The following is a 26738-nucleotide window of genomic DNA, read 5'->3' on the forward strand; positions in this document are numbered from 1 at the left end:
TTTTAAAGACTTCAAATGCACGTCATTAAATAATCCGGGGCGTATGACCAGGGACAAGAACTAATTTCACATGAAATCACGAGAAGTCATCTAGTTTAATTGGTAAAATCTTACAAGAATAATATCTAATACTTAATATTAAATCTCATCTACATCAATACGCTTTGTCTCTCTAAGTATCGTTTTTTGTATATGAAATCAAATTAAAACTCGATCCATTTACCTGAATTGCCAACTCAGATCAATACATATAAGTAACCCCCTACGAGGGAGACATAATCAATGGGCTATTCTTGTCAAAACGTACAAACTAAAAGTAATGATCTCTTTAACTTGAAGGTGTAATGAAGAAATCACATTTTCGCAATCTCGAATGCGATATCTATTAGCTTGGTAAGACAAGACTGCGATATCTATTAGCTTGGTAAGACAAGACGACATTGATTGTCGCGATATAAAATTACTGAGACAACCCGGAGTGAGCCCATTATGCAGCAGATTTTCCAAAAAGAGTTTTCTCCCTCGTCAAGTCTTCTAATCTTCCCTCTCATATATTCATCACAATATTATTACATACCATTCCACAAAATAATCACAGCTTAAAACCCTTTCATTACACTCTACTAGTATTATCAGTATAATTTTTCAGTCAAAGAAAGCTCATTTTTAATGGAGATCGATTCTCAGGAGTATCAACTGAGCAACGAACTTCGAGGTCATGAAGACGATGTAAGTTTTTTAATTTTCATTTCAATTTTCAGATTTCGTCGCTGAATTTTGAAATTTCTGTCATATTATATGCTGAATTACGGACCGATATAATCGAATATAAACCCTAAGAAATGTTGACAATCTTTAATTTCTCAATTCGATTTGGTATTGCGTTTTTAGGCTAGGAGAATTTGCGTTTGCGACAATGTGGGTATTGCGACGTCGTCTAGGGATAAAACGGTGAGGTTTTGGCCTGTTGATCCGGCGAACAAGAACAAAGTGTTGTCGTCGCCGAAGATTATGGTAGGGCACACTAGTTTTGTGGGCCCGCTCGCGTGGATTGCTCCGAATGATGAGTTCCCGGAAGGTGGGATTGTGTCTGGAGGGATGGATACTTTGGTGATGGTGTGGGACTTGAAGAGTGGAGAGAAAGCTCATATTTTGAGGGGGCATCAAATGCAGGTTACCGGCATTGCTTTGGATGATGGCGATATCATTACCTCGTCCATTGATTGGTATATCTATGCATTTGGTTTCTTTTTTGATGTTGTGATGATTATTGTGGTTGGTTGTAATGTCTATCTACATAGGCAATTCGATTGGTGGAATGTTTGTAATGCTGTTATAATCTTGATTGATTAGGCTAGGGCTTTGATGATAGACATTTACCATTGTTCATCAATACTCTTGCCTGGTTTTTCTTGGTGAATAGTATCATATAGAACTTTTTTTATTATGTGTTTTTGTAAAGGACTATAATGTGGATGCCAAGATTGCCAACTAGCTTAGTTGGTAAAGTCTCGTGGGGTGTTGCCCATGACTTAGGATTGAATCTTGTCCAAATTAGATTCCTTTGTGGCTCTCTATACACCAGGAAGAAAAACAATGGGAGTGGTCAAAAGTAGTGAGGGTTGATCACAAAATTGAAATGTTGTCTATCATCTTAGGATTTTGGGACTAGTCTCTGGAGTTGATGTCGGGGATTGGTAATTGGTATTTCAATTTTTGCTGTGAGTAGCAGTTCTTTGGTTTGTTGTATGATCTGCATCAGCTAATGACCATTGAATTGCTTGGGAATGAGCTCCATTTATCTCAGAAGCTTGAATGTGTTTTCGTTTTGTGAAAGGATTAATTGGAACTGCAGATTCACTTATTATAGGATTTAGAGCATACTAACAAAGAAGCTGTTTATGCTATCTTACACGTTTGTTGTGCTGGGATTTTAAATGTGAAGGTGCGTGAATAGTCCAGGCCAGGAAAATCTAGGGGAGCTTATTGTAAATTTTAGTCTTATACCGACCTATCAGTTTAACATTGGTGTTTAACTGATGTCGTCACACATGGGAGATATGTGAGACAAATTAGGTTCTATTATGCTAGCTAGCAACCTGTATCTGTTTGGTGATGCAAATTACATGATTATGCTCCTGTCTTTGTGACTGTTTCCTTAGCACTTTGAAAAGATGGAGGAATGGGAAGGCTGTGGATTCTTGGGAGGCTCATAATTCTCCGGTACAAGCTGTGATAAAGTTACCATCAGGCGAGCTTGCTACAGGTGTGTGTTTTCTTTTGCGAGGCATGTTTTTGTATAAGAGGGTTGTTATATTTATTTATGTAGTTGTGAATGTGATGTGTTACTAAGCAATTGCTTTAAACTAGAAGCTTTGGTAAAGTTCTGATTAATAAAATAGACATGTCGCTGTTGCCACGCTGACCTCGTTGCGTTTATATTTCTCAAAAAAGGTACTTCGTGCTTGTTAGTTTGGACATATGAATTAAGTTTGCATCAATCCTAGACATAAACCTTCATCATGTTTATCATAATATTGCTATTATTTACCCATAACTTGTAAACTAAAATGTTGCATCATTCTTAGTCTTCATCTATTTTGGGTGTGCTATTTTAATTTCTAAATGGCACTCCCCCGTTCTCAATTAAGTAGTGGAATTATCATTTTCCTCTTTTTTCTTCTGGTACAAGGATCCTCCTCCAGGCTGCCCTCCCTTGGGGCCCAACCCGGAGGCCCAAAATAGATACCTACCCCACCCCAAATCTCCCCTTCCCTGGATGAACATTTGAGCCCGGGTTGTGGGAGATGGCATATCATACCACTAGGCTGCCACTCCAAGCTCAAGTAGTGAAATTATCTGCAGCCAGTAATAATTTTGGTTGATCATCAAAGATTTTTGCACAATCATAATGTCACTAGTGGCAAGAATAATTTTTTCTTATTTTAATTGTATTGTCTGTGAACCTTCAGGATCCAGTGACACAACGCTCAAACTTTGGAAGGGAAAAACATGTGTACACACGTTTGTTGGACATAATGGTTCGTGGTTTAAGTGTTAGACATCCAGTCAAGTTAAAAGTTTTGTTTGATTCTCAGAACTCAGAAAAACAAAGATTGTCACTTCTCAGCTATTAATTTTTTTTCCCGCTCCCCTTGTACTAACGACTACCATGCTCTTTGTAGATACCGTACGAGGCCTGGCTGTAATGTCAGATTTGGGAATAATTTCTGCCTCACATGATGGGTAAGAAAGTTTCTCTGCTTGTTTTTCTCTTCCGTGCTCATCATCTCTCACATGCAACAGAGTATGAATTTCTGTATCTCAAAATTGTTATAGACAGCTGAAGCTATGTCTTATATTTAAGCTTCATTCTGCTTTAATCTGTATGAATGTTTGCCAATATTCATCACTAGTTATCTTGCTTGGGTGATTACTTATTTCATTCAATGGTGGACTGTATATTTTAGTTCTGTGCGACTCTGGACGCTGACGGGTGAAGTTCTCATGGAGATGGTTGGGCACTCATCAATTGTATATTCTGTCGATTCACACATCTCTGGTGTTGTTGCTAGTGGCAGTGAAGATTCCTCGGCAAAAATATGGAAAGGTGGTTTCTGTCTCTTATTTTAATTCACTTCGTAATACCATTATATATTTCTGGAAGTAGATGTATGCCTGATTCTCTCCCTTGCTATTTTATCTTGCACATAGAGCATTTCGATCATCCCTCTGCTTTTAAGGGAACTATTCTATGTATTTATATCAAATATGTGTTTCCTCTTCATATACTTTCTTTCTCCGTGTGTCCAGTTTCACTTTTTTACAAAATTTCAGAAACATCACTTAATGTCTCATACTCTCATTATATTAGTCATGCAAAATTACCCCACTTGAATTGTATGGGTTAGTTTAATTACTTTTCGAGAAAAAAGCAAGGTCATTTGGGAAGTTAAATGAATTAAATAGTTATTCTAAACTACTTTTAGCAAGTGAATATTTTTCGTAGTATAAGCCAGAAATGGAAGGTGCACATTTTTGTCGTACGGAGGAAATATTCTTGTTCCATATGCAAGCAACATTTATATTAGGCGCCATGCATATCCTTGTGTTTGTGTTTGAATGTGTTTATGGAATCGTTTAACTGAACTACAGGGAAGAGATTTGAGTCACCTTACTTAAGATCTTAGTTTGGCTTCATATTTGGTGTGGTTGGATGTACACTTGTTCACTAGATCAATTCTTTTACATTTATTTCTCACTAGAGTTAGAGACAAGAGTTTAAACAATGGAGCCCCTGTACATCCAATCATTTTGGTTGGTTATGTAGAATTGTAAAAATTTGTTCTTGATTGCCGCCGAATGGATGACTTTTGGTGTGGACCATTGGCGGTATGTTTCCCCCTTCCTGCTGATCAATTGTTCAATGATGATATTTTGGTTTGCGCTGTTAGTACTCTTTTGTCAATATAATTGATCAATTTCTAATTTTGTTAGTATACTGTGGATATTTTGCACTGCTGCCTCGCCAGCCCTACACCTGGGTCTGCTGCAATTACCATTCATTTTCAAGAATTTCTGGTAGATCTTTGCTTCCATGTCATGAAGAAAACTACTATTTTGTGCAGATGGTGTATGCGTTCAAAGTATCGAGCATCCTGGATGTGTTTGGGATGTCAAGTTCTTGGAAAATGGTGATCTTGTTACGGCATGTTCTGATGGAGTAGTGCGCATCTGGACAACACATGCAGATAGAACAGCAGACCCTATGGAGCGTGAAACTTATCTGTCACAACTAGCTAATTACAAGATCAGTAGGTATAATGAGCCAATTTTTTAACATATCCTGAAATTTCAAGACACCGCTTAGCTTCTAATATTTTCTTAAGTGATTATGCTTTGCTTATGAACGAGAGACTTCTTGTTTGAAGAATCTTGTGTACATGAAAACTGTGCCATTAGGCCCTTTTATATTAGTCTCATATGAACATTCAGGTAAGTTTTGTTCTTGTGAAATGATACATTGATGTATCTATATCATTTACAGAAGAATCAACTTCTAGTCGTCAGGGCTAATGGTATTTCCTTGTTGTTTGTATCAGAAAGAGAGTTGGAGGCTTGAAACTGGAGGAGTTGCCTGGATTGGATTCGTTACAAGTTCCAGGTTTGGATGCTAGTATTTCTTACGTAAATTTGACAATGCTTGCAGGATCATCAGTATGGTTCTTGATAACTAAAATATCCTTGTAGACAACTCTGATTCATTAACGCATGCTGAAATGAACCTTTTCCCCTTTGCTTTAATCAATTATTTATGTTCCAGGTACAGTTGAAGGACAAACCAAAATTGTCAGAGAAGGAGACAATGGTGTAGCCTATTCATGGAATATGAAAGAGTATAAGTGGGATAAAGTAATGTAAAGTTTGTGCATTCTTCTGATATTTTTCTTTTTTCACATAGGTGTGGCTGTATTCGATTTCGGATTGGGTGCTGTTTAAAATCCTATTTTGCTATGTTATGCAATATGCAGAGTCCATGAACTTGTTTGGGCCTTTTTGTGTGTGTGTGTGTGTGGGTATGTGGGTGGGTGTGTTTATTGGGGTTGGGGGGTGGGGTTGCTAGTTTGAACCTTAAAACGCCTAAGGTCTAATTTGCCACCACTGTGAGTTTTGGCTTTCAGTCTTTCTATCATAAGATCAGTGTTGGCTTGCCATTTATTTATAGTAACTTCCAGACTCGCACTTAATCAAACCCAATATCTGAACATAAATTGAAAGTTTTGGCTCTACTGAAACCCCTACTTATGATGTCAAGCACACCCTAAGCTGCTTGTACTTCCGGTTGTGACTTGTGAGTATTAGGTTGTTAGTCTGTAGATGCTGTCTTGTACCTGTTGGCTATCTAATTGAGTGCTAGTCTTTTAGAAGTCTTGTCAATAGCTAGTTGGTTGCTGCCTGTAAGATTTATTGATGTGAAAATGTAATTCTGGCAGGGTCAGTGTCGGTGTCATTTAAGTTTGTATGGCCTAAATCTAGTTTCTGAATTGTTTTCTTCTTCTTAGCTTTTTAAGTTTGATGGGGAATGATTCTGCTGCCATTCAGCCATTATCATTATGTTGTGTACCCTATGTAGCTTGCAAGTGCTTACACAGCTACACTATTGCATGTTACTTCCATATCAACACCTTAGCAGTGCTATTGCCTCCAACAGTGGACATTGAGTGGAACTTTTTTTCATGAAAACTCTCATTGCTTGTCCATCTTTTTGTTGCTGGCATTAATGGTGGAGTTGGTATTGTCCTCAGATTGGCGAGGTTGTTGATGGACCTGAGGATGGCCTTAAACGTCTTGTACTTGATGGGAAGGAGTATGATCATGGTGAGTAACTTTTGGTTGGGAAAAAGTTATGCCACTATGTGGACTGCTAAACTAATTATCTTCTTCCTTTCTGATATTTATCCAAGACTAATGAGCTATTTGATTTGGAATTGTTCCCAATGACTAATAGTATGTTTTAATAAATGCCTTTTTGCTGCTTCTTGTCTAGTTTGATTTTTTTTTTTTAAAATCTTCTCTCATTTTGTGCATGTATTTGTCTAGTGTTTGATGTTGATATTGGAGATGGAGAGCCTATTCGTAAGCTGCCTTATAATCGATCAGGTATCTCTTAACTGTGGGAGAATGACCTTTTTCAATGTATAACCAATACTTTAACGTTTCTTTTTTGAAGTTTTGCCTTTCTGTGGTAGCCATTAGTATCTTGTTGGAAGAATATGCAGTTACCATTTACAAAAAAAAAATGATTCAAATTTTGTTATTTAATTTGTGAATTGCTGCTTCACGGTGAATATACATTTTATTGACCTGAGTTAATATTCTTCTAGATAATCCATATGACACTGCTGATAAGTGGCTTCTTAAGGAGAATCTTCCAATCTCTTATCGCCAACAAGTTGTAGATTTCATTCTTGAGAACACTGGTCAGAAAGCATTTTCTTTTGATCCAACATTCCGTGATCCTTACACTGGATGTAAGTTGCAACCATATTGTTTTTCTGTTGTATTTGAGTGACCTTCATCTAATTAACATGAGTTTTGTTTGGCATTACAGCAAATGCTTATGTGCCTGGGGATACTTCTAGCAAGCATGGTATGCACTTTTATTTAAAAGTTGGCACTTGTGTGCTGGTTTACAGCTGATCATCTTGAAAATGCTTGAGCATATGGTCTGACATCCAGTCTTTTGAGTGAACTTTCTGTGCCTTCTGACATATATTTCGGTTTTCATTGCAGCTATTTCTGCTAAACCTACTTTCAAGCACATACCCAAGGTAATGCTTTATTGTGTAAGATCTATCCGAAAGAGGAATGTTGCAAGTATCCTGAAATATCCCAAAAAGTATATGTTGCAAGTATTAGGAAATGGAGGAATATCTGGATATACTCATGTTTCCTTGGAACTGTCTAATTTTGGAAAGTTTCATGAAATTCATTAACATTGATGCATATTGATATTTTAATATAAAAACCTTACAATGGGAAATGCAAATGTTTCTTTAAGTGGAGACTCAGCTCCAGTAAGTCACTTATCCAGAGAATGTTAGATTTTCTTGAATGAAATTTGGACAAGTACTGGAGCAATCATTATCTATGATGCCAGTTTGTAGCTAAGGATTTTATTGAGTTGACATATCTTACTGCTAATTTACTGAGCAATCTGTCTAATGACAACCCTCGATAAGGATTTCTTTTATCTGTTTCTAATAATGCTGTGAAAAGTGCACGTGGCACCATAAGAATGAGCTTATAGTTTGAGAGTTCCTGAATCCCAATGTTATGAACCTCTATAGACAATTAACTTCTGAGATATTCCTTTTGCAGAAAGGAGTCCTTGTCTTCGACGTGGCCCCATTTGATGGAATTCTGAAAAAACTGTCTGAATTTAACAATAGCCTCTCCTCTGACCAGGTAGGTGCTTTGCATATCTGCCTCATCGATTGTGATCTTGTATCAATTCATCCCCCCTCCACTCTCAAAGTATGTAGATACTTTTCTACAATTTGTTGGATTTCAGAATTGTTCGTTGCTGTCATATTATGCTTATTATGGTGAATCCTAATAGTTACGGAAATGAAGAAACTAATACGTAGTGGATGGTGACATTAATTTGTATATAGATGCATTTTTATTTTTTGGCCCCCTGGGACCAAGCAAAGAGAAAAAACCGTCTTTGACTTGGATCTCTCCCTCTTTCAAGGTCCTTTGGGGTGATTACAGAATTGCTGTGACCTGTTTTGGTTTCCTTTTTGCTCTAGTTTTGCTTATCTCCTGTTGTGAATTCGGCTTCTTGATAAGATTCTATGATCCATGTTAAAGAACCAGATGCAGCTCTCTCTTACAGAAGTGGAAACGTCTAGAATTGGTGCTGTTGTAAAGATTTTGAAAGATACGTCATATTATCACAGTAGCAGTTTTGCGGATGTGGACATTGACTTGTTGTTAAAACTACTGAATTCCTGGCCATTATCTATGATTTTTCCAGGTTCGTTTTCTCAAAGGTGCAGACATCTTTGTTGTTTTATATCTTGTGGATTATCATTCTCTAGGAATCGAGCATCAATTATGTTGCTGTACTTAATATGTCATTTTCCAGAATCCTGATAACGTCTGTGATATGCTTGTTTTTTTCTCTTTTAAATATTGATCTCTGTCTTGCAGTATATAGTCTTCATGTGGGAATGTCTTTCACATATGCCATCTGCTGGTTTTAGAAACTGTGCTTTCTTCTCATCCTTGTATTTTTTTTGCTTGTTGCAGTTATCGATATCTTGCGAATGGTCATTTTGCACCCAGATGGAGCTTCTAAACTGCTCAAGCACCTAAATAGTGGAAATGGTATTGCAAAATTCTTGCCTTCAAATTTTTTGTTAAGTTATTTTTTGCTTTCATATCTTAGTATGCTTGTAAAACAAGGATAACAAAGAGGGATATCCATGTTTAAGGGTCATGAGCACAGAATCCAACAATCCCTTATAATTTGAAATTGCATACCCATTATTTGTAGCAGTAAAAAATTATAATATGCTCTGAGCTGTAGCTGTATGTTGGCTTTTGCTTTCTCTCAGGATGCATCTGTATAAAAGAGGGATATCCATGTTTAAAGGGTCCTGAACACAGAAATTCAGAATCCAGCACTCTCTCAAATATGTGAGATGTGCATACCCAATATTTTCAGCAGTAAAACAGGAGGATATGCTCTGAACTGTAGCTGTAATCTGTATTTTTTATTCGTAATGAGGAAAGATATGGATACAATGTGTCTGCTGGTGCACTCTTGAACCTATAGTTCAAAATTGTATGCAGTGGGCAAAAGCTAGTTGATATGTATTCAAATAGCTTTCTAATGTATATGCAGATAATTGATCCTTTTTACTTCCAAGTGCTCCTTTACCTTCACTATGGCTGGACATGTGACTATCACTGCCGGCACGTTTAACTTTGCTTCCCCCTCCCCTAATGAAAATCAAGGAGGAGAACACAGGGAAAAGAAATCAAAGTGAATGCTTACAGTTTATTTATTGGTCTGTTCAGATGCACTATTGCAGATGGTCAAGAAAGTTACGATGAACCCGTTGATTCCAGCAAATGTTTTGACTGGTCTTCGTGCATTAACCAATATGTTCAAGAACCCATGTTTCCACCAGTGGATTCAATATCATCGTAGCGAGGTTTGCCCCTTCATTCACTATGACACTTTTTGATGGTGATAGTTGTTGGCTGACTTCCTAGTTCCTTCTGTTATATCCGGATCTCGCAGATACTTGATGCATTTTCTGGGTGCTACACATCTAATAAGAATACGCAGTTTGCTTATTCCACATTGATCCTCAAGTAAGTATTGTTTATGTTCTTATATTACCCTTATCTAGCATCTATTCTTCCACCTCATTCCCCCCTCCCTGTCTCTCTCTTTTTCTCAGTGCGTACGTGCGTACGTGCTTGTTGTTGAGGAAGATCATAAGATAGATAATGATATTTCTCCATCACATTCAAATTAATGGATTAGAGTATCCAGCTCATTTCTATTTGATCTGTTGTTAAGTTGTAGAAAGACTAGCATCAAAGTTCTTTTTAACTGTTCTGCTTAGCAAGTACAAGTATTAAAAATTTGGTTATGGTACAATTGGTAGTCTGGATTTGCTTTGTAATTTACGCGTATTTCAGTCCAGCGTTTTTTAAGGCTGTTGTGGAACTATGAAATCTTGTTGTTGATAATTTTGATTTTACTTCTACAGTTTTGCTGTGCTGTTGATCGAAAAGAGAGATGAAGAAGGACAATTACAAGTACTTTCAGCTGCTCTTGAGGTAATGTTCTGATTAGCCTTCCTTCAAATTAAATTGCTCTCTTCTGTGATGATGCAATTCAACTTAGCCAATCTCAAGAGTCAAGAAACAGCAAGCGCTGTAAAGTAAAATGCATGATCAGGTTCCTAGACTATGGTATGACTCAATAATGTTTGAGATTCCCGAAATGGAGTAAATACAAATGTGATATCAACTGTAGTTAAATGAAGGCAAGGCTTCGAAAGGGAGCTCTTAAAATAATGGTCTTTCCATGAAGAGTGAGGATATTACATGCAAATTATCATATAAATGATCAGGTTCAATTTCAAACAGGATTGATTATTAATTTGCTTTCTTCATTCCACTGTATCTCTTACTATAATATTTCAACATTATTTGTTTGCTTTCACTTCCAATGGTTATGCACTATTGCAAGTTAAAATAGTAATGCAGTATTGTCAAAATTGAAGACCCATACACTAGCAAGCAACTCCTGAATCTGTGTGCAGAACCGTAAAAGACAATATGGATTATCATGAATGATCTCGCAAGCTATTGGTTTACAATGATATGGAAGTGCTTTAAGTTTGGCCTTTTTTTCCCCCCTGCTTTTTAGGTTGCTGAAGCAGAGAATTTGGAAGTGGATTCGAAGTTTCGTGCTCTGGTTGCTATAGGATCACTGGTATGTTATTTTTTTTCTTAATTATTTGTGTTTCAGGAGTGCCGGTGGGGTAATTTTGAGTGTTTAGATGCACCGTCTCTCAATCTTTACTACTGCCGGCAGTTCTTTGGAATTTTTGGAGGGATGATTTTTCTACAGGAATGATGTTGAGGTAGTGGTAGTATCTATCTGAGACTGATAAACACAAATTTGCTAGCTCTCAGCAAACTATTGCAGCCCAAAACATGAAAAAGTTTGATTTGGTACCCGAACCCCTCGAAATGGCACTCATGTTAGTATCATTTTGCAGCTTGGTACCAAATGGATAATTTTTAAAACCAGTCCTTGGATATATGCCAATTTGGTATCCACCACATAGATGCCTATAATTGCTTGATGATGTTGCAAGTCTCTGGATATTTTTGGTGGCTATCTTCTTAAGCTTAATTTCTACTACCTCCGTTTTTTATAGTTGTACCCAAATGCTTTAGCACATTTGCCAATGTACAACTTTGAACATCAATCTCTAGTTGTGTATGAGTAATAATTGTAAAAAGTTTATATTATGAAAATATATAACCATATGAATTTAACAAGATCCCACTCATCCCACATGACTATATATTTCCTTTATGTATAAATAATAAAACAAGGTCGAAATGGAATTTGTGAATTGTGTTAAAAGTCAATATGGTACAACTAAAAAGACGTAAGTGTGACATGGTCATCTCTTAATGATAAACTGACGAATGATTCACTATTGGAATATCATTATTTGCTACTATTTTTTCGGTGCTTATATGCAATCAATATGTATCATATCTTGTTGATCCTAGATGTATGGAGTATACTCATTCATCAGCTCTGTGCAATGTGTTTGGTTTCTATATCTGCTGTCTGGAACTTTTGATTTTAATCTGTGTCTTTGTTGCTCTATTTTGTGTCTTCTACCTTTAGAAGTTTTGTAGGCTTAGAAATGGTTACAAACATCAATTTAGTTTAATCCCCCTGGCCGCCAATCATATATGTGTAGTCAATTGGGTTTGTTCAGGCTGTATCCAGTGATACGCTCTCATATGAGTTTACTTCCTACTATTGTTGTTTGTGGACTAGTTATAGGAAGTGGCAACACCAAGAAGATGCTATCTTTCAGATTACCAATCAATGAAGAAATGTCTGAAGCAATTTCCAAATTGTTTTTTCTGAAACATTGCTACTCCCTTCTTTATTATATTCTAAGGCCTTTATGTCTAGCATTACATTTTGATGCACGTTGTCATTACTTGTAATCATTTTTTAAAGTCATGGGTACGAGTCTATAATACTGTGTGCTGATAGCATCAAGTTTTGACTCAGATGCTCGACGGATCTGTGAAGAAAATAGCATTGGATTTCGATGTTGAGAGCATTGCAAAAGCATTTAAGTCCTCCAAGGATACAAAAGTTGCTGAAGTTGGGGCTGACATTGAAGCACTGGCAAAGCAAAGTTAAGATCACATTTTAGATGAAAAACATACATCCTGTTGATTTTTGAACGAGGACCGTCAAGGAAGATACTGTTAAACCAGTACATGAAAGTGAAACATTGTGATCTTCTGACTTGTACAGCTATAAAAGAATTGCATTTTTCTTTCTTTATGGGTATAAATCATGTTTCAACTATTGCACAGCTACAGCTCCTTCCTCTAAATTTCCTGTTATAGGCACCGTTTGATATGGTAGAGCGTAAAACATTTTCCTGGAAAATTGTTTTCCTCTATGTTCAATTTTACATTGTTTATTGTTTGGTTTGCAAAGGAGTCAAAACCATTTTCCGTAGGAGTAAATTTGCTCACCCAATGATGGAAAATCGTTTTCTATTTAAAAGTTAAAACGAAGGGAAAATTGTTTCCTTCCTTTTCTTTATCTCTCTTCTAAACTCCTTTCATTACCTCCTTACTTTTCTTTTCATTTTCCTTTCGTTTCATCATTTTTCCTACATGAAATCAAACAGTGGAAAACTAATTTTGGAATTGTGTTTTCTATTATAAATTGTTTTTCATGAAAATCACTTTACACTGATAATATTTTACACCCACCTAAACGAAGTCATAGTGTTGCAAGCGTAGATGATACAAATATTAAGATGATTAAACTGGAACCTTTGGAATCACAGCTTCTTCTCTTCAACCCTTATCCTCGTACAACTTTCCTCCCTACTCCATCCTACTGCTCTCTCTGAGGGTGGTGGTTGTCCTGGGTACAATTGAAATGACTTTTTTAGTGGTAACAGTGGTGTGCTCTTCTTGGTGATGGGGGGTGTTTTGAAGTGTGGATAAATTACTAATGTCTCCATTTGCTAGATCACAAATATCGTCTGGCATATACTCAGGCCAGATTCTTTCATCTAATCTAAATGGCTGTAATCTATTTGAAAGAGTGAGCTACATTGGGGTCCCCTCTTCTAACAAAAGACCACTAACAAAAAACTTAATTTCTTAAAGTAGTAATTACAATAACTAGTTATTAGATTCGGGATATGCCTCGAGTAAGACAAAATTTCATTTATTAATATTGTACTTGAAAAAAGCAACACTAAAAACCATTATTCTAGTGGTCAAAACTCGAGTCGAAGATGAGAAAATGATTGATCTCAGTTCTCATCTTTCTATTGAGCGAAGGTTTTGGTATTTATGCAACCTAAGGAGTAAGGATAACCTAAAGAAAAGGAAATTCAAAGTTTAAAGTCATATTATATTCTTTCACACTTCTAAGTCATTGAATATATATTCTCTAATTTTCATGATACTTCTTTTTATAGAACAAACCATTACCATTAATATCATTTACCTTCTTTCACCGTTCAAGCAAAATCTATCGATTCTTATAAAATATATAAGAATATCTTTGTAAATTAGAGTGTGAGTCATTAAAGATATGAATAATGCTTAAATCAGAACTGTTCTACACAATTTTTGGTGATATTTCAACAAAAACAATAGTATATTAATTAAAAAGGTGGTATATCTTATGCACAAAAAATTAATATATAAAATATGTAATATATAATATTATAATCTGATATATAGACATATTACTAAACGTAGTATATTTATCAAATGTACTTCGTTTTTTTCTATATAGAAGTATACTACTCCCTTTGACCATCTAGACAGTCATACGGAGCATATCTAAGAGCAACAGGTGATAGCCTAGTGGTATTGACATTAGTTTACTTCCGATTCCAGAGGTTAAGGGACCGAGTTTCAACCCTTGCAAGGAGGGATCCCCAATTTTCCCCCTTCTTTGCAATTGACTTCATCTTACCTTAAATAAATAAAATAAAACATATCTAAAATTTTCATGTTTTAAGGGTAAAAGACGGAAAGGATCACTTCCTACCAACTACGTCGACCTTGATTCTTGCTTTCTACCTTGAAATTACGGAGAAAAAATCGTTAAGAACCCCCCTCCAACAAAGAACAAACAAATGGGAGAAAATGGAGAGAGAAACGTGTAAATAATTGTGCGGGAAACAAGTGTGGATAAGTAGATAACGGTTTATACTTTATACAACTTCTTTACTCTTTAAAGAAAGAAAAAATAAGTTGCCGTTAACTCCACAAGCTGAAGAGAAACACACCCACTAAAAAATGAAGGCTTCAAATTCCATCATCACAAAATCTTTTCATCTTCATCGACCCACCACCTTCAAATTCCACCATTTTCATCAAACCCAGTTACCCAATTTTCATAATGACAAAAAGATTAGATTTTTTAGGGTTTGTTGTAAAATCCAAGTACCACAAAATAAGAGCAACAAACCCATTTCCCAGAAAATTGTAATTTCTGATAAAGCTCCATCTTTGAATGAACAAGAAGAAGATAAGGAGGGTGGGGAAATTCCTCCACCTCCCAAAAAACCAAATTCTTCAGTAAATAAGTTAGTGAAGAGAGTACCTCAAAAAGTTTTGACTGCTTTGTCAAATTTACCACTTGCTATTGGAGAAATGTTTGCAATTGCTGGTCTTATGGCTATTGGTATAACTCATTTTTTCTCTCCTTATTATGCAATTTTTAGCTTATTGAATTGGGTTTGTTGTTTCTTGATTTGGGTTGGTTCAATTTGGAAATGGAGGGTGAAAGAGGAAATTTGATTGCTTATTGAATTGAAAACTTACATTGCTAAAATTTGATATTGTATGTTTTTAGTGAATTTTGTTCAGATTGTTGTTTGAGTTTTTTTTTTAAAGTGTTTATATTGTGTCATATTTGGTTTTTTTTGGTAGTAAGATGCTGTCTAATGTTTACTTAGGTTTGTTTTGGTTGGACGGAAAACATTTTCGAATACGAAAAAATCATTTTTTTAAGGAGAACACGGTTGTATATTAGTTTTTCGTTTGTTTGTTCCTTGCATGAAAAGTTAAGAGATGAAAGGGATAATGGAAATGAAAAGAGGAGGGTGGATGGGAGAATGAAAACAGGAAAATGTAGGCATTCTTTCCTTGAAGAGGGAAAATGTTTTCCATCAACAAGAAAACTACTTTCCATCCTTGATCCTTTACAAACCCAACTAAGGAAAATGGGGAAATTATAAATTACTTGTCAGGGGAAATGTTTTCCTCCCAACCGAACACTCTTTAAGTATCGAATTATTTTTCAAGTATTAGCCAATTCAAAGATGGAATAGGGAAATGATGTCAGGCTGAGAAGTGGATGACAAGATATGTTAGGGATCGGCATTTTATTTCATGGAATCTGCAATTTCACTGTTAGTTGCTGTGGTCTTTTTGATAAGTGATAACTAATTATGCAAAAGGGGATGTGTGTGTCACTAAATTGATGCCTGATTGTTGAGTAGGTTAACTTTTTAATGGATATGGTTGGTACTTGGTAGTGCTGTGCAGTCTGAAGTTGCTAATCTATCCCTATCAGATTTTATTATATATGTTAATCTATACTGCAGGGACTTTCATTGATCAAGGTGAGGCTCCCGATTTCTATTTTGAAAGATTCCCTGAAGATCATCCTGTGTTGGGATTCTTTACTTGGAGGTGGATTTTAAACCTAGGGTTCGACCACATGTTCTCATCGCCAATTTTCCTTGGAACATTGGGACTCTTGGCAGCATCTCTAATGGCCTGCACTTACACGACACAAATTCCCCTGGTTAAGGTCGCACGAAGGTCCATTTTGAAATTTGAGCTATATGATTTTCAATTGAAACTAGCAGCTTAGACAATATAGTCACACTGTCACACACGTATCTGCTTGTTCAACAGATGGAATTTCTTAAAGTCAGCAGAGGCCATTTGCAAGCAGGAATTTTCGGAGAAACTGCCCAGAGCCTCAGTTCAAGATTTAGGTGTTGTTCTTATGGGGGGTGGATATGAGGTACAGTATTGCAGTTTTCAGGTTTGGTTAGAATAAGTTAATTTAAATTGAATTGTACTGCTCAAGTGAAAATTTCCTATCCGATCTTCAGCAAGATATGAGCTCATGGTTGCTGTAAGAGGGTTTCTATAATTTAACTACTTGACTCTATACGTATGATGCTGGGTAGTTCCTCAGACCAGGGGCTGGTTATGACCGTTACTTCAGCGCACATCTTATAATGCTTGTGAATATGGTTTCTGTAGGTATTCTCAAAAGGACCATATTTGTATGCTTTCAAGGGCCTGGCTGGCCGGTTTGCCCCAATTGGAGTTCACCTGGCTATGATATTAATTATGATCGGTGCAACTCTTAGTGCAACCGGGAGCTTCAGAGGTTCTGTTAATGTCCCTCAAGGATTAAATTTTGTTGTGGGCGATGTGCTCAATCCAAGTGGGTTCCTCTCAAATCCTACTGAAGCTTTCAACACGGAAATACATGTTAATAGATTCTCTATGGACTATTATGAGAGCGGAGAGGTTGGTAAGCCCTTTCATCTCATCTTAGATCTTTCTTCCTAGACAAAGTTGTCTAGCTGCACAATGCTTGAACATCTTTATGGATATTGTAAATGCTCAAGGCCTTTTTGCTGCCATCTTTGTTTTATTTGGTGCTCTATTAAAGGTAACATGATAGTAATTTATAGTGCTCATACATACAGGTATCACAATTTCACTCTGATCTCTCTCTATTTGACCTTAATGGGAAGGAGGTGATGAGAAAAACAATAAGCGTGAATGATCCTCTGAGGTATGGAGGATTTACCATCTACCAAACAGATTGGGGCTTCTCCGCTTTGCAGGTTCTCAGGAATGGTGAAGGACCTTTCAATTTGGCTATGGCTCCTCTAAAGCTGAATGGTGACAAAAAACTTTATGGAACTTTCCTGCCTGTTGGGAATGATGACTCTGAGAACGTGAAGGGAATGTGAGTACTTATAGTTATTAAAATTGGAACTTGGAAGTACTACAAACCAAATGTGCTTGTTGTGTGGAAATTCAGGCATATACCTTGATAAACAAACTTTACAATGCAGTCAAAAGGATTAGATATCCCATTAATAGTTTATTAATTTACCTTTCATGTTCTGGAAACTTAAATATTCAAGTGTATATGCATAAAGTCGTAAATGTTATGAAAGATGCTTGGGACTCGTCGTGTGGCTATTATCGGTCCCAGAAAAACACAAGTGCCAATGTTATATGTTTTACTTTTATAGCAAACTAATCAACTCAGCAACCCTCGCTTGTTGTGTAAAAACCCTTGCTTGTTGTGTAACAAGTGCTAGGTTAATAATTATCTGTTAAAAATGTTTATCTGTTTCCTTTTCAAATACTTCTTCCGTCCACAATAACTGCGACATATATGTATTAGTAGTCCAATTTCCCAATCTTTGACCATATTGCTCTTTTAATGTATAAATCAAAACATTATCATGTGAAATTTTGTTGGATATGCTTCAGCATGTACTTTCATAATGCCAAATTTTCTTTTATTTAAATAAGACAAATTAAAGATATTAATGGTTGAAAATGTGCATTGAAGACTAAAAAAATCAAGCAACACATTTGTGAGCAGAGGAAGTACTTCTTACATTTTACATGAAGTGACTCTTTATTCTGAAAAACCGCTGCTATATTCTGCCAATTCTGGTATAAAAGTGCTGAGCCAATTTCGACATGTTCAATGGAGAAGTTCTAATGTTTGGTTATGCAGATCAATGCTTGCTCGTGATCTACAATCAATTGTCTTGTACGATCAAGAAGGAAAATTTGTGGGGATTCGACGGCCAAACTCGAATCTTCCAATTGACATTGATGGCAATAAGATTGTTATTTTAGACGCCATAGGAACTACGGGCCTCGAATTAAAGGTAAGTGTCAGGAAGAAATCCATATTTGTAGGATTCTTAAATCTCTTTGCTGATCTACATATCTTGTCAGATTGATCCTGGAGTACCCATTGTATATGCTGGATTTGGTGCTCTAATGCTCACAACGTGCATCAGCTATTTATCTCATGCACAGGTGATTTTCTGAGTTGTTAATAATCTTCCTTCATAAATTCTTTATTCCGTACATCACTGTCCATGGAAAACCAGATAGCTGGCGCCATGGGATGCTAGGTACGTATTACATGTAGCCACGTATAATACTTTCTGCCCATATTGATCAGCAACACAAGAAACTTTTCTGGAATTACCTGTAGTATGTTTGGATGAGAGAAATGGAGAGGGGGAGAAGGGTAGGAGAGTGAGCTATCTATTTTCCCTTATTAGGATACAGAATGGGGAAAGAGAAGGGAAAGAATTTGGAGGTATCAATTTTCCTTCAGCTTTCGATAAACCAAATCTATTAGAACGAATACGGAAGCCTATAAACCCTCCCCTCTTCTTCCAAAGGTCCATCCATAAATGTTAATCAAACATATCGCAAATCTTGAGTTCTTGACAGACTGGACACCCTCTTATATTTCATAATTCTTTGAGGGTTTATGGGCTATGGCATAACTCTTCAAATTTCAAAGCTGAGTATTTGCGAGACTTGGACTTTTGTGCTATTCGGTATACTCCCTCCGTTTTTTTTTAGATGTAACATGTTGACTTTGGACACTATTCATCCAATACACTTTGACCATTAATTGTTATTTATACATAAGAAAAAATATAGTCATGTGGGATTTTGTTTGATTCATCACGGTATACACTTTCCAAATATATATTTTTTTTATGATTTTTACCTTTATACAATTAGAGATATTATTGGTCAAAGTTGTGTTTCGGCAAATGTGAAAAGTCCAATGTTACATCTAAAAAAAAAGGAGGGAGTACTAACTTTGACCATATTTTAGATCATAGATAATTACGCTCAATGTATCTTTGTAACATATCAACTTATCGATAAGCAAAGATATTAACGATCAAAGTTGTGCATTGACCAACGTGAAAGTCAAAGGTTTTTAACTATTAAAAAACAGAGTATTTATTTTCATTTCGTAGGTTGACTGCAGTTTACTTTTCTCTGGGTACCTCTCTACAATTATATGTTTGTAGTAAACATGAGGTTAGAGTCATGATCTTCCGAGTAGGCTTGCAGTAACTGCCAGTCTGCCAGATGTAAACTACTATGTTACATTCTGTTTTCTGGGTTACTCCCTATTGATTCTGCTATAATTCATTTTTAAAGTTGCTGATACATGCTCGCATCTTTTCTTGCTAATTATTTTCAAGATATGGGCTTTACAAGACGGAACAACAGTGGTAATTGGGGGAAAGACAAATCGTGCAAAGGGGGAATTCCCAGATGAAATGAACCGATTGCTTGATCGAGTGCCAGAGCTAGTGGAAAAATCTCAAACTACACCATCTGGTAGCATGAGTGGGTAACTTGCACATGAAATACAGTAATCAGCATACCAAATTGAACATTTTGGGGTGAACGATAGAAGCTTAGCTCGACATGATTCAAAGTATAGCATTAAGAGCGCTTACTGCAACTCGACATCAATTGCAAGCAATCAAAGTCTATGCGCTCTCATTGATGATTTTGGTCCATAGATAGTTGTCAATCTTTTGGGAGTTGGTTCTTGTGGTATTTGAAGCTTGAGCAAGAATTTATCTCAGGTTCTGAAGTCAGTTTATTTTTCTTCTTATGTGTTAATGTAATACATACATATACCAAGGGTCTACTAGTTGTATATTCGGAAGAACTAATATATACATGAAGGTTGATAAACTATTATACAAAGTTCTTCACTACTTATGGTGCATCTTTCTTATTTGCACGATCTGCTCTTACAAATACTTCAAACAGGGTCATTATATGGATAAATATTGGAAGAAAATTATATCAATGCTTAATGTGGAGTAGAAGATTGATCAACGGAAAACCACCTCTACATCATCCTATGACCAAGGTTGCATACCTCTTTATCAACCCAACACCCCCCCCCCCCGCGTTGTGGCGTGTATCACCGTTCCTGAGAAGGGCCGTACAGTAGAGCTTCTTAAGAGGTATCGGATTCGGTGTAACGTTGTTGCTTATAGGGAGTACAACTGTACAAGTGCTTCACATGAACAACAAATAGAAGTAGAAATAGATGAAATCTACCAAAATATTGTGGCAATTTCTGTCCACAATTAAAACGGCATTCTATGACCCATATGAATCTGCAATTGTACATGTTCCTAAGCTCTTCCTCCATAAAAACACAAGCCACCCATTGATTTACTCAATGGAAATGAAATTTCGGACGAAAATATCTTTCACCCCAACCCTGATCAGCCAATGAGCCAAAAACAAAATTTTCTGAGAATTATCTTGTAAGGCATATAAGAGCCCTATTTATCTTGTAAGGCATAGATGAGATCCCTTATTCCCTTTCCGCTCCTCTTCGTAAAGATGTTCTCTTCTAATCTCATCCCTATACATAGACAAGTCTCGCTTTACTTGGAAAAACTAGTATGCATTCTAGTAAATTTAACAAGAAGGATATTAATCTACTTTCAACTTTGTAAATCTGCAATTAAACTTCATTTTAATATAGCACACTGCCTCAAAGGCTCAAGCTATAATTACATGCAACTTTGGTGAGCTAGCTAGGGAAATTCACCATTTCGTACATGTATAAATTAATTGCTACACAATATCAGTCTTATCACAAATACAGCCCTTAGATTCATGTTTATAAACTATACATCACTACCTCAGACTCTCAAGCAGCTACCGTCTCATGCTGTAACAATTCTTCCCGTTTAAGTTCGAACACTTTGATCAAGGCATCTTCCACGACCTGGAGAAAAAAAAAACAGAACATGAAAAGAAAAAGAGATGAGAAGGGCCAATCACTGAATTTCTGAAAATTATAGGTATAAAAGCAAGCCTTAAATTGTCATTATCATAAACATGAACCTTATACAACATGAACCCATGACGACAAGCTCTCATTCTCTATTTGCAGCTTAGCAGTAGCATGTGCTGCTTAATATCATAGGCTTTTGTTCTTTTCCCTTAATAAGTATCAGGAAATAATTTTAGATATGTTAAATAATTTATAATGAGTTCATATAAGTTCCCAAAAGTTTAGATAAAGGCTACCCCAGTTCAATACACACCGAAAAAAGTTTAAGTGACGTTCCAATAAGTTCATATAAGTTGTTTTCAGGACAAGAACGAAACCATAGTTAACAAACACGAGCTTTTAGCCTAGCAGTCTTGAAGCAAAGAGACGTAATGCAGGTATGAGAGGCACAAGCAAGACTATGTTTGAAGCATATACCTTATCTGGGGTAGAAGCACCGGATGTTACCCCAATAGTGATAGGACCTTCTGGTAGCCAATTTTCTTTCTCAACTAGCTCGCCATGCTGAATACAGATGCTACGGTGAGTAACAGCATATGGATATTATAACATAGCAGTTGGAGTTCTGTAGTTAACACTTACCATTAGCTTGTAACTTATTTTGTTTCCAGGGCCTATTCTTTGTTCACTGTCAATCCAATATGAGGGAATCCCACGCTCCTCGGCTATCTCTTGCAAATGAGAGGTGTTGCTGGAGTTCCAGCCTCCAATCACCAATATAAGATCTATCTTTTCATCCACCAATTTATACATAGCATCTTGTCGCTCCTAGACAGAAAGAATGTAAGAAGTTCAGGAAATGCATGCAACCTACGTATAAACGGCAACATGCTGCTAGGTGGAACTATTTGATAACGGTGTTGCAAGATGCTTGTTCATATTCTAACAAAGGAACTTGACTAAAGAAACATTAACAATATGTTCCGATAAGGGCAGTGGAGAGAAAGGGAGGGAAGAACAAGTGAAGATCTATATTCCTTTGTTTGGATATGACATGAGGAAAAGAAGGGAAGGGAATTGGAAGGATTCACTTTCCTAGCTTCCCCTTTTAATAAATCAGATGCTTCTAGTGTTGCAAAGATTTGGAAGGAAGATGCAAAAGGACTCTTATATCCCTTCTTCTTCCCTCCTCTCCACTTTCCTGTGCTTTCTAACCACACTGTAAGGCATGCCAGTCATCAGGGGAGTAAAATCACCACTCCGTGGGCTAAGTTCCAGATGTTACTATTTTTTTTTTTTTTTTGACAAGACAGATGTTACTATTTAAACCTGGGGTGTTAGCTTATATATCCTGCATCTGGCAAGATTTTTCCAACAGCTAACATAATTTGTGCACCTGGGAGGAATAAGGTAGATAGAATTTTACTACTGAATTTAGTCATTTACTCATCTTCTGTGTAGCAAAAAATTATAAGGTTATGTTACAGTAACAGTTAAAAGGCCTTAGGAGCAAGGGAACCTAGAGAAGAGAAAGTACCTGAGTAGCATCACAAATTGTGTTGAAACTCATGAAATGGTTGTTTACATTCTCAACTCCGTATTTCCGCATCATAGTTCTCTCAACCAGCTTTCCTACAGTAATATGGAGATAACATACTCATTCAGATCATGTGTCTCTAAGAAAACCAGATTTAACATAATTCTGCAAAGTGAAACTCGCTCACCAATTTCTTCTGTTTCTCCCTTGAGCATAGTAGTTTGGTTTGCTATTCCAACTTTTATAAGATCCGTGTCTGGATCAAAACCACTGGAAACAGCATATTTAAATTTCTGCAAGAAAAAAACAGTTAGTAGGAGAGCAAAAGAGACGGAGAAAGATGTCCCTTAAGCCAAGATACTTAAGATCATGTTTTCTGGAAGAAGATTCACCTCTAGAAAAGCCTCTCTGGTTGAACTAGACCCATCAAGTTTCCCGCCAAGAATATAATCACACACATAAGTTGCCTGGATGAAGCACAAACATAAAAGATATAAATGCAATGTATAGTATTTCTACGAATGGAAAATAAAAGTATCTGAAACAACCTAGTGGGTAATGTACCTCCTTCATATTCTTCACGATTATGTATGTCTGAGCAAAAGATGAAGTTGCAATGGTCTCCTCGTGAGCATATTTCCCATGAATAATTGAAGTATAATCTCCTTTCTTGTGCTTCTCCACAACGTTCCACACCTTATTTACCCAAGGACAAGTTGTATCTACTATTTGTACTTTCTTTTCACTCAAAGTCAACATTTCTTCCACAGCAGCTCCAAAAGCTGGCAAAATCACAACATCACCTTTGTCAACAACCTCAAATTGCTTCTTTCCATCCTCAAGAGGGATATTCTGCACTTCCATTTCTTCCAGTCGCTGCAAACAAAAGACATATGTTCTTTCAATAACTTATGTTTAATAGGTACAAATGGTGGTGACATTGATCATGCCAATTAAGGAAAATGTTAATCTGCAGGTAAAGCATGCAGTGGAAGTGAATCCACCCTAACTGAACAATATCACCAAAGCAGAGTGGAGGAATCAATAAAAGGAGACTGACTTGTGAACTATTTGATGCCATTGCATTTCACTTTGTGGTATTCAAATTCACCAAAAATACAATAGAATATGCAAAGAAAAGAGACAGTATCATAATTCAAAGCTCTGGAAGAGATGTGGGTGTATAATGAACCAAAAAGAACAATCTGTTGTAGCTGGATTTTGAACCAAAATTGCAAGTATCACACCTCAAAGACTAAACAGTTTAGCTTATGCCCACTTCCACGATTACAAAAGATAGAAACTAATTCCTTAAATAAAGTGTGAACAACTCAAATCTTAGTTGAATACATAGTTTTAAGCACCTAAAGCTATAGATTTCAGAGGAGATAAATAGTTAAGCAACAACATTTAATACTTGGATAAACTGATTAGCTGGTGGCATCAGTAAACTTGAGAGAAATGAATGGTTGACAAAAGAACATTTTTGGCCTCTTTAAGAGTTTCTCCAATTTGATATAATAACAGTTTGCAAAACTTAATGCCAACCATAAGAACATTTAAACCTTGTAAATCAGCACTCTCTCTACCCAGTTCTCAGGTTTTAGGCACATAAAATTCTTGACACATGCAACCCATACTCTACTTCAAACACCTTGACATTCTACATAATCCTAGATAATCATATATTCTGCTTCAAAAGCTTCAATACAATTAATCCTAAGAAATTAATAAGGAGATTAGTAATAGACCTTATTAACTGTTGGGTTGTGAATTATTTCATTAGTGATCCAGATTCTCTCACTAGGAAACTGTGTCCTTGCTTCGTATGCAATCTGAACTGCTCGCTCCACACCCCAGCAAAATCCAAAAGCTTCTGCCAACTTCACCGTGACATTTCCCCATGTATACTCGAAACCATTGTCCTTCAGAGTCTCTACTATGTCACCTATTGTAAATAATATAAAAACAGAAAACCTTTAGCTGCAGAAAATATGATTCTATCTTTTTGTAGGGTAGAAGGATGAAGGAGAGTAATCAAAATATATTTTCAGCATATTTTCCCGAAGCTTTGAAAAAAAATGAACCATTATATTAATCTTGCAAATTAATACTAAGTCAATGTATCAGATGAGTTCAATTTACAATCACGATCTCATTACAAATTACTGATGGATCAAACTATTACAAAATCCGAAAATTTAAAATTCAAGTACTAATTCAGCAATTTGCATCACCTCCATCATAAAATTTTGCTTACTATATGTACGTAATTGATACTGATGAGTTCAACTCACAGTTACAAATATTATAACTTACTAGTATAATTCAAGGATAAATTCAATTATTCAAACATGTCATTTTTTTTTAATAATAAGAAGATAGCATGGCATCAATCCTAAAGAGTGAAGAACATAAAAATTCCTCAAAACATAAATGGCGCAAATCATAACTATGATTGATACACTCAATATATGAGTTTAATCTACCACTAAAGCATCAATAGTTCACAAGATAAATAATTATTACACTGATCTCAAAATTCCACAATTAACCAGAAATTATCGTCATCTCTCCGGAAAAAAAAATGAACAAAATCGACATAAAAACATCAATATAGTTCACAGATAAACTTAATTACTCCACAAATGTCAGAATTCCACAAATAACCAGAAAATGAGTTTACTCTCTCCAAAATCGAGATAAGAAAAAATTTCATACATAATTCGCTACTAATTCAATAATTAACCAGAAATTATCATCTCTCCGAAAAAATGAACAAAATCGATGAAAAAAACATCAATTATAGTTCACAGATAAACTTAATTACTCCACAAATGTCAGAATCCCACAACTAACCAGAAAATTAGCGTCATCTCAATCATCATCCAAAACCACAGAATACGCTATTAATTCAATAATTAACCAGAAATTATCATCTCTCTGAAAAAAAATGAACAGAATCGATAAAATAAAACATCAATTATAATTCACAAATATACTTAATTACTCCAGAAATGTCAGAATTCCACAATTAACCATAAAATTAGCGTCATCTCTCCAAAAAAAAAATCGAGATAAGCAAAAATCATCATCCAAAACCACATAATTCGCTACTAATTCAATAATTAAGCAGAAATTATCATCTCTCCGGAAAATGAACAAAATCGATAAAAAAAAACGTCAGTTATAGTTCACAGATATACTTAATTACTCCACAAATGTCAGAATCCCACAATTAACTAGAAAATTAGCGTCACCTCTCCAAAAAAATCGAGATAAGAAAAAATCATCATTCAAAAACACAGAATTCACTACTAATTCAAAAAAATATTAAGAGAAGTATAAATTAGAGAAACGTAACTAGTATACTCGCGGTTCATGAGTTGAAGAGTTTCTTCTTTGCGTCCAAAACCTTTGCGATTGTAATTATCACTTCTCGTCAAGTTATGATGAAACTTCTTAGCGTCGAAATTGGTATCACCGGCGGAAGATGAAGACAGAGAATCACCGCCAGAGCATCGGACGGTCAGGTGAGTCTTACGATAGAAAATCGAACGAGTGTAACTTTCCGGTAAGTGATGTTTAGTGGAGGTGAAGATATGGCTGAGATGAGGTGAAATCGCCATTTTCAGTACTGATTGAAGCTCAGAGGAGAGAGAAAGAGGAGAGAGAGAGAGAGTGTTGGACGTTAGTTTGAAGGGTAAGTGGGTATGAATGAGATTTTGGATTTGCGGGAATGTTATCCGCGTGTGTTTCCTAACTATTCGACTATTTTAATAGTTTAATGCACTATTATGATTTATGATTGTTTATTACAAGGTTTTTTTTTCTCGCCAAACACATGGTTTTACATTTGAGGAGTTCATTGTCTTTTTCACTCTTTGTCTCAAAAATTATATTGGTAATTGTTTTATGTGGTCAGGATAATTATTAGACAAAAGCTAACGGACGTCCCAGGGACGCTAGATAAAAAATATATTG

General features: G+C 36.0%; 3 protein-coding genes across 5 annotated transcripts; 2 read left to right on the forward strand and 1 right to left on the reverse strand.

Annotated features, from left to right (window-relative positions):
• Positions 1–478: 478 nt before the first annotated feature.
• On the forward strand, positions 479–12667 carry LOC104904398 (uncharacterized). Of its 2 annotated transcripts, none has more exons than XM_010692635.3 (22): positions 479–729; positions 892–1226; positions 2163–2266; positions 2973–3041; positions 3186–3246; positions 3471–3610; positions 4629–4818; positions 5103–5164; positions 5324–5412; positions 6306–6378; positions 6601–6660; positions 6885–7031; positions 7112–7150; positions 7294–7331; positions 7882–7968; positions 8377–8542; positions 8818–8895; positions 9592–9728; positions 9818–9891; positions 10296–10365; positions 10961–11026; positions 12362–12667. In XM_010692635.3, the coding sequence occupies exons 1-22, from the start codon at positions 670–672 to the stop codon at positions 12494–12496; spliced, it is 2280 nt and encodes a 759-aa protein (XP_010690937.1). In that variant the 5' UTR covers positions 479–669; the 3' UTR covers positions 12497–12667. The 2 variants fall into 2 exon arrangements, with proteins under 2 accessions (XP_010690937.1, XP_019107568.1); XM_019252023.2 differs by having other exon boundaries at positions 8383–8542.
• A 1850-nt stretch (positions 12668–14517) lies between these two features.
• On the forward strand, positions 14518–20174 carry LOC104904399 (cytochrome c biogenesis protein CCS1, chloroplastic). Of its 2 annotated transcripts, XM_010692636.4 has the most exons (8): positions 14519–15025; positions 15951–16170; positions 16267–16378; positions 16624–16896; positions 17079–17344; positions 18134–18290; positions 18361–18444; positions 19647–20174. In XM_010692636.4, exons 1-8 carry the CDS (start codon positions 14638–14640, stop codon positions 19800–19802), a joined length of 1656 nt encoding a protein of 551 aa, XP_010690938.1. In that variant the 5' UTR covers positions 14519–14637; the 3' UTR covers positions 19803–20174. The 2 variants fall into 2 exon arrangements, with proteins under 2 accessions (XP_048492804.1, XP_010690938.1); XM_048636847.2 differs by lacking the exon at positions 16624–16896 and having other exon boundaries at positions 14518–15025.
• Positions 20175–20916: 742 nt separating this feature from the next.
• Positions 20917–26517, reverse strand: LOC104904400 (4-hydroxy-3-methylbut-2-enyl diphosphate reductase, chloroplastic). Its single transcript, XM_010692637.3, has 9 exons — positions 26119–26517; positions 24506–24702; positions 23319–23630; positions 23147–23221; positions 22942–23047; positions 22755–22849; positions 21860–22045; positions 21695–21781; positions 20917–21208 (listed from the first exon to the last, which is right to left on the reverse strand). The coding sequence occupies exons 1-9, from the start codon at positions 26381–26383 to the stop codon at positions 21131–21133; spliced, it is 1401 nt and encodes a 466-aa protein (XP_010690939.1). The 5' UTR covers positions 26384–26517; the 3' UTR covers positions 20917–21130.
• Between the last annotated feature and the right edge of the window lie 221 nt (positions 26518–26738).

Source organism: Beta vulgaris, chromosome 9, assembly GCF_026745355.1.
Source record: "Beta vulgaris subsp. vulgaris cultivar EL10 chromosome 9, EL10.2, whole genome shotgun sequence".
Lineage (NCBI taxonomy): Eukaryota > Viridiplantae > Streptophyta > Magnoliopsida > Caryophyllales > Amaranthaceae > Beta > Beta vulgaris.

Excerpts from the sequence above, each read along its gene's own strand:
- LOC104904399 (XM_010692636.4), top strand. The coding sequence starts at position 14,638 with ATGAAGGCTTCAAATTCCATCATCACAAAATCTTTTCATCTTCATCGA. Across the intron at positions 18,291-18,360 it reads CTACGGGCCTCGAATTAAAG|ATTGATCCTGGAGTACCCAT; the intron begins GTAAGTGTCAGG and ends ATATCTTGTCAG. Across the intron at positions 18,445-19,646 it reads GCTATTTATCTCATGCACAG|ATATGGGCTTTACAAGACGG; the intron begins GTGATTTTCTGA and ends ATTATTTTCAAG.
- LOC104904398 (XM_010692635.3), top strand. The coding sequence starts at position 670 with ATGGAGATCGATTCTCAGGAGTATCAACTGAGCAACGAACTTCGAGGT. Across the intron at positions 3,042-3,185 it reads CACGTTTGTTGGACATAATG|ATACCGTACGAGGCCTGGCT; the intron begins GTTCGTGGTTTA and ends TGCTCTTTGTAG. Across the intron at positions 4,819-5,102 it reads GCTAATTACAAGATCAGTAG|AAAGAGAGTTGGAGGCTTGA; the intron begins GTATAATGAGCC and ends TGTTTGTATCAG.
- LOC104904400 (XM_010692637.3), bottom strand. The coding sequence starts at position 26,383 with ATGGCGATTTCACCTCATCTCAGCCATATCTTCACCTCCACTAAACAT. Across the intron at positions 22,850-22,941 it reads GGGAGAAACAGAAGAAATTG|GAAAGCTGGTTGAGAGAACT; the intron begins GTGAGCGAGTTT and ends ATATTACTGTAG. Across the intron at positions 21,782-21,859 it reads AAATAAGTTACAAGCTAATG|CATGGCGAGCTAGTTGAGAA; the intron begins GTAAGTGTTAAC and ends ATCTGTATTCAG.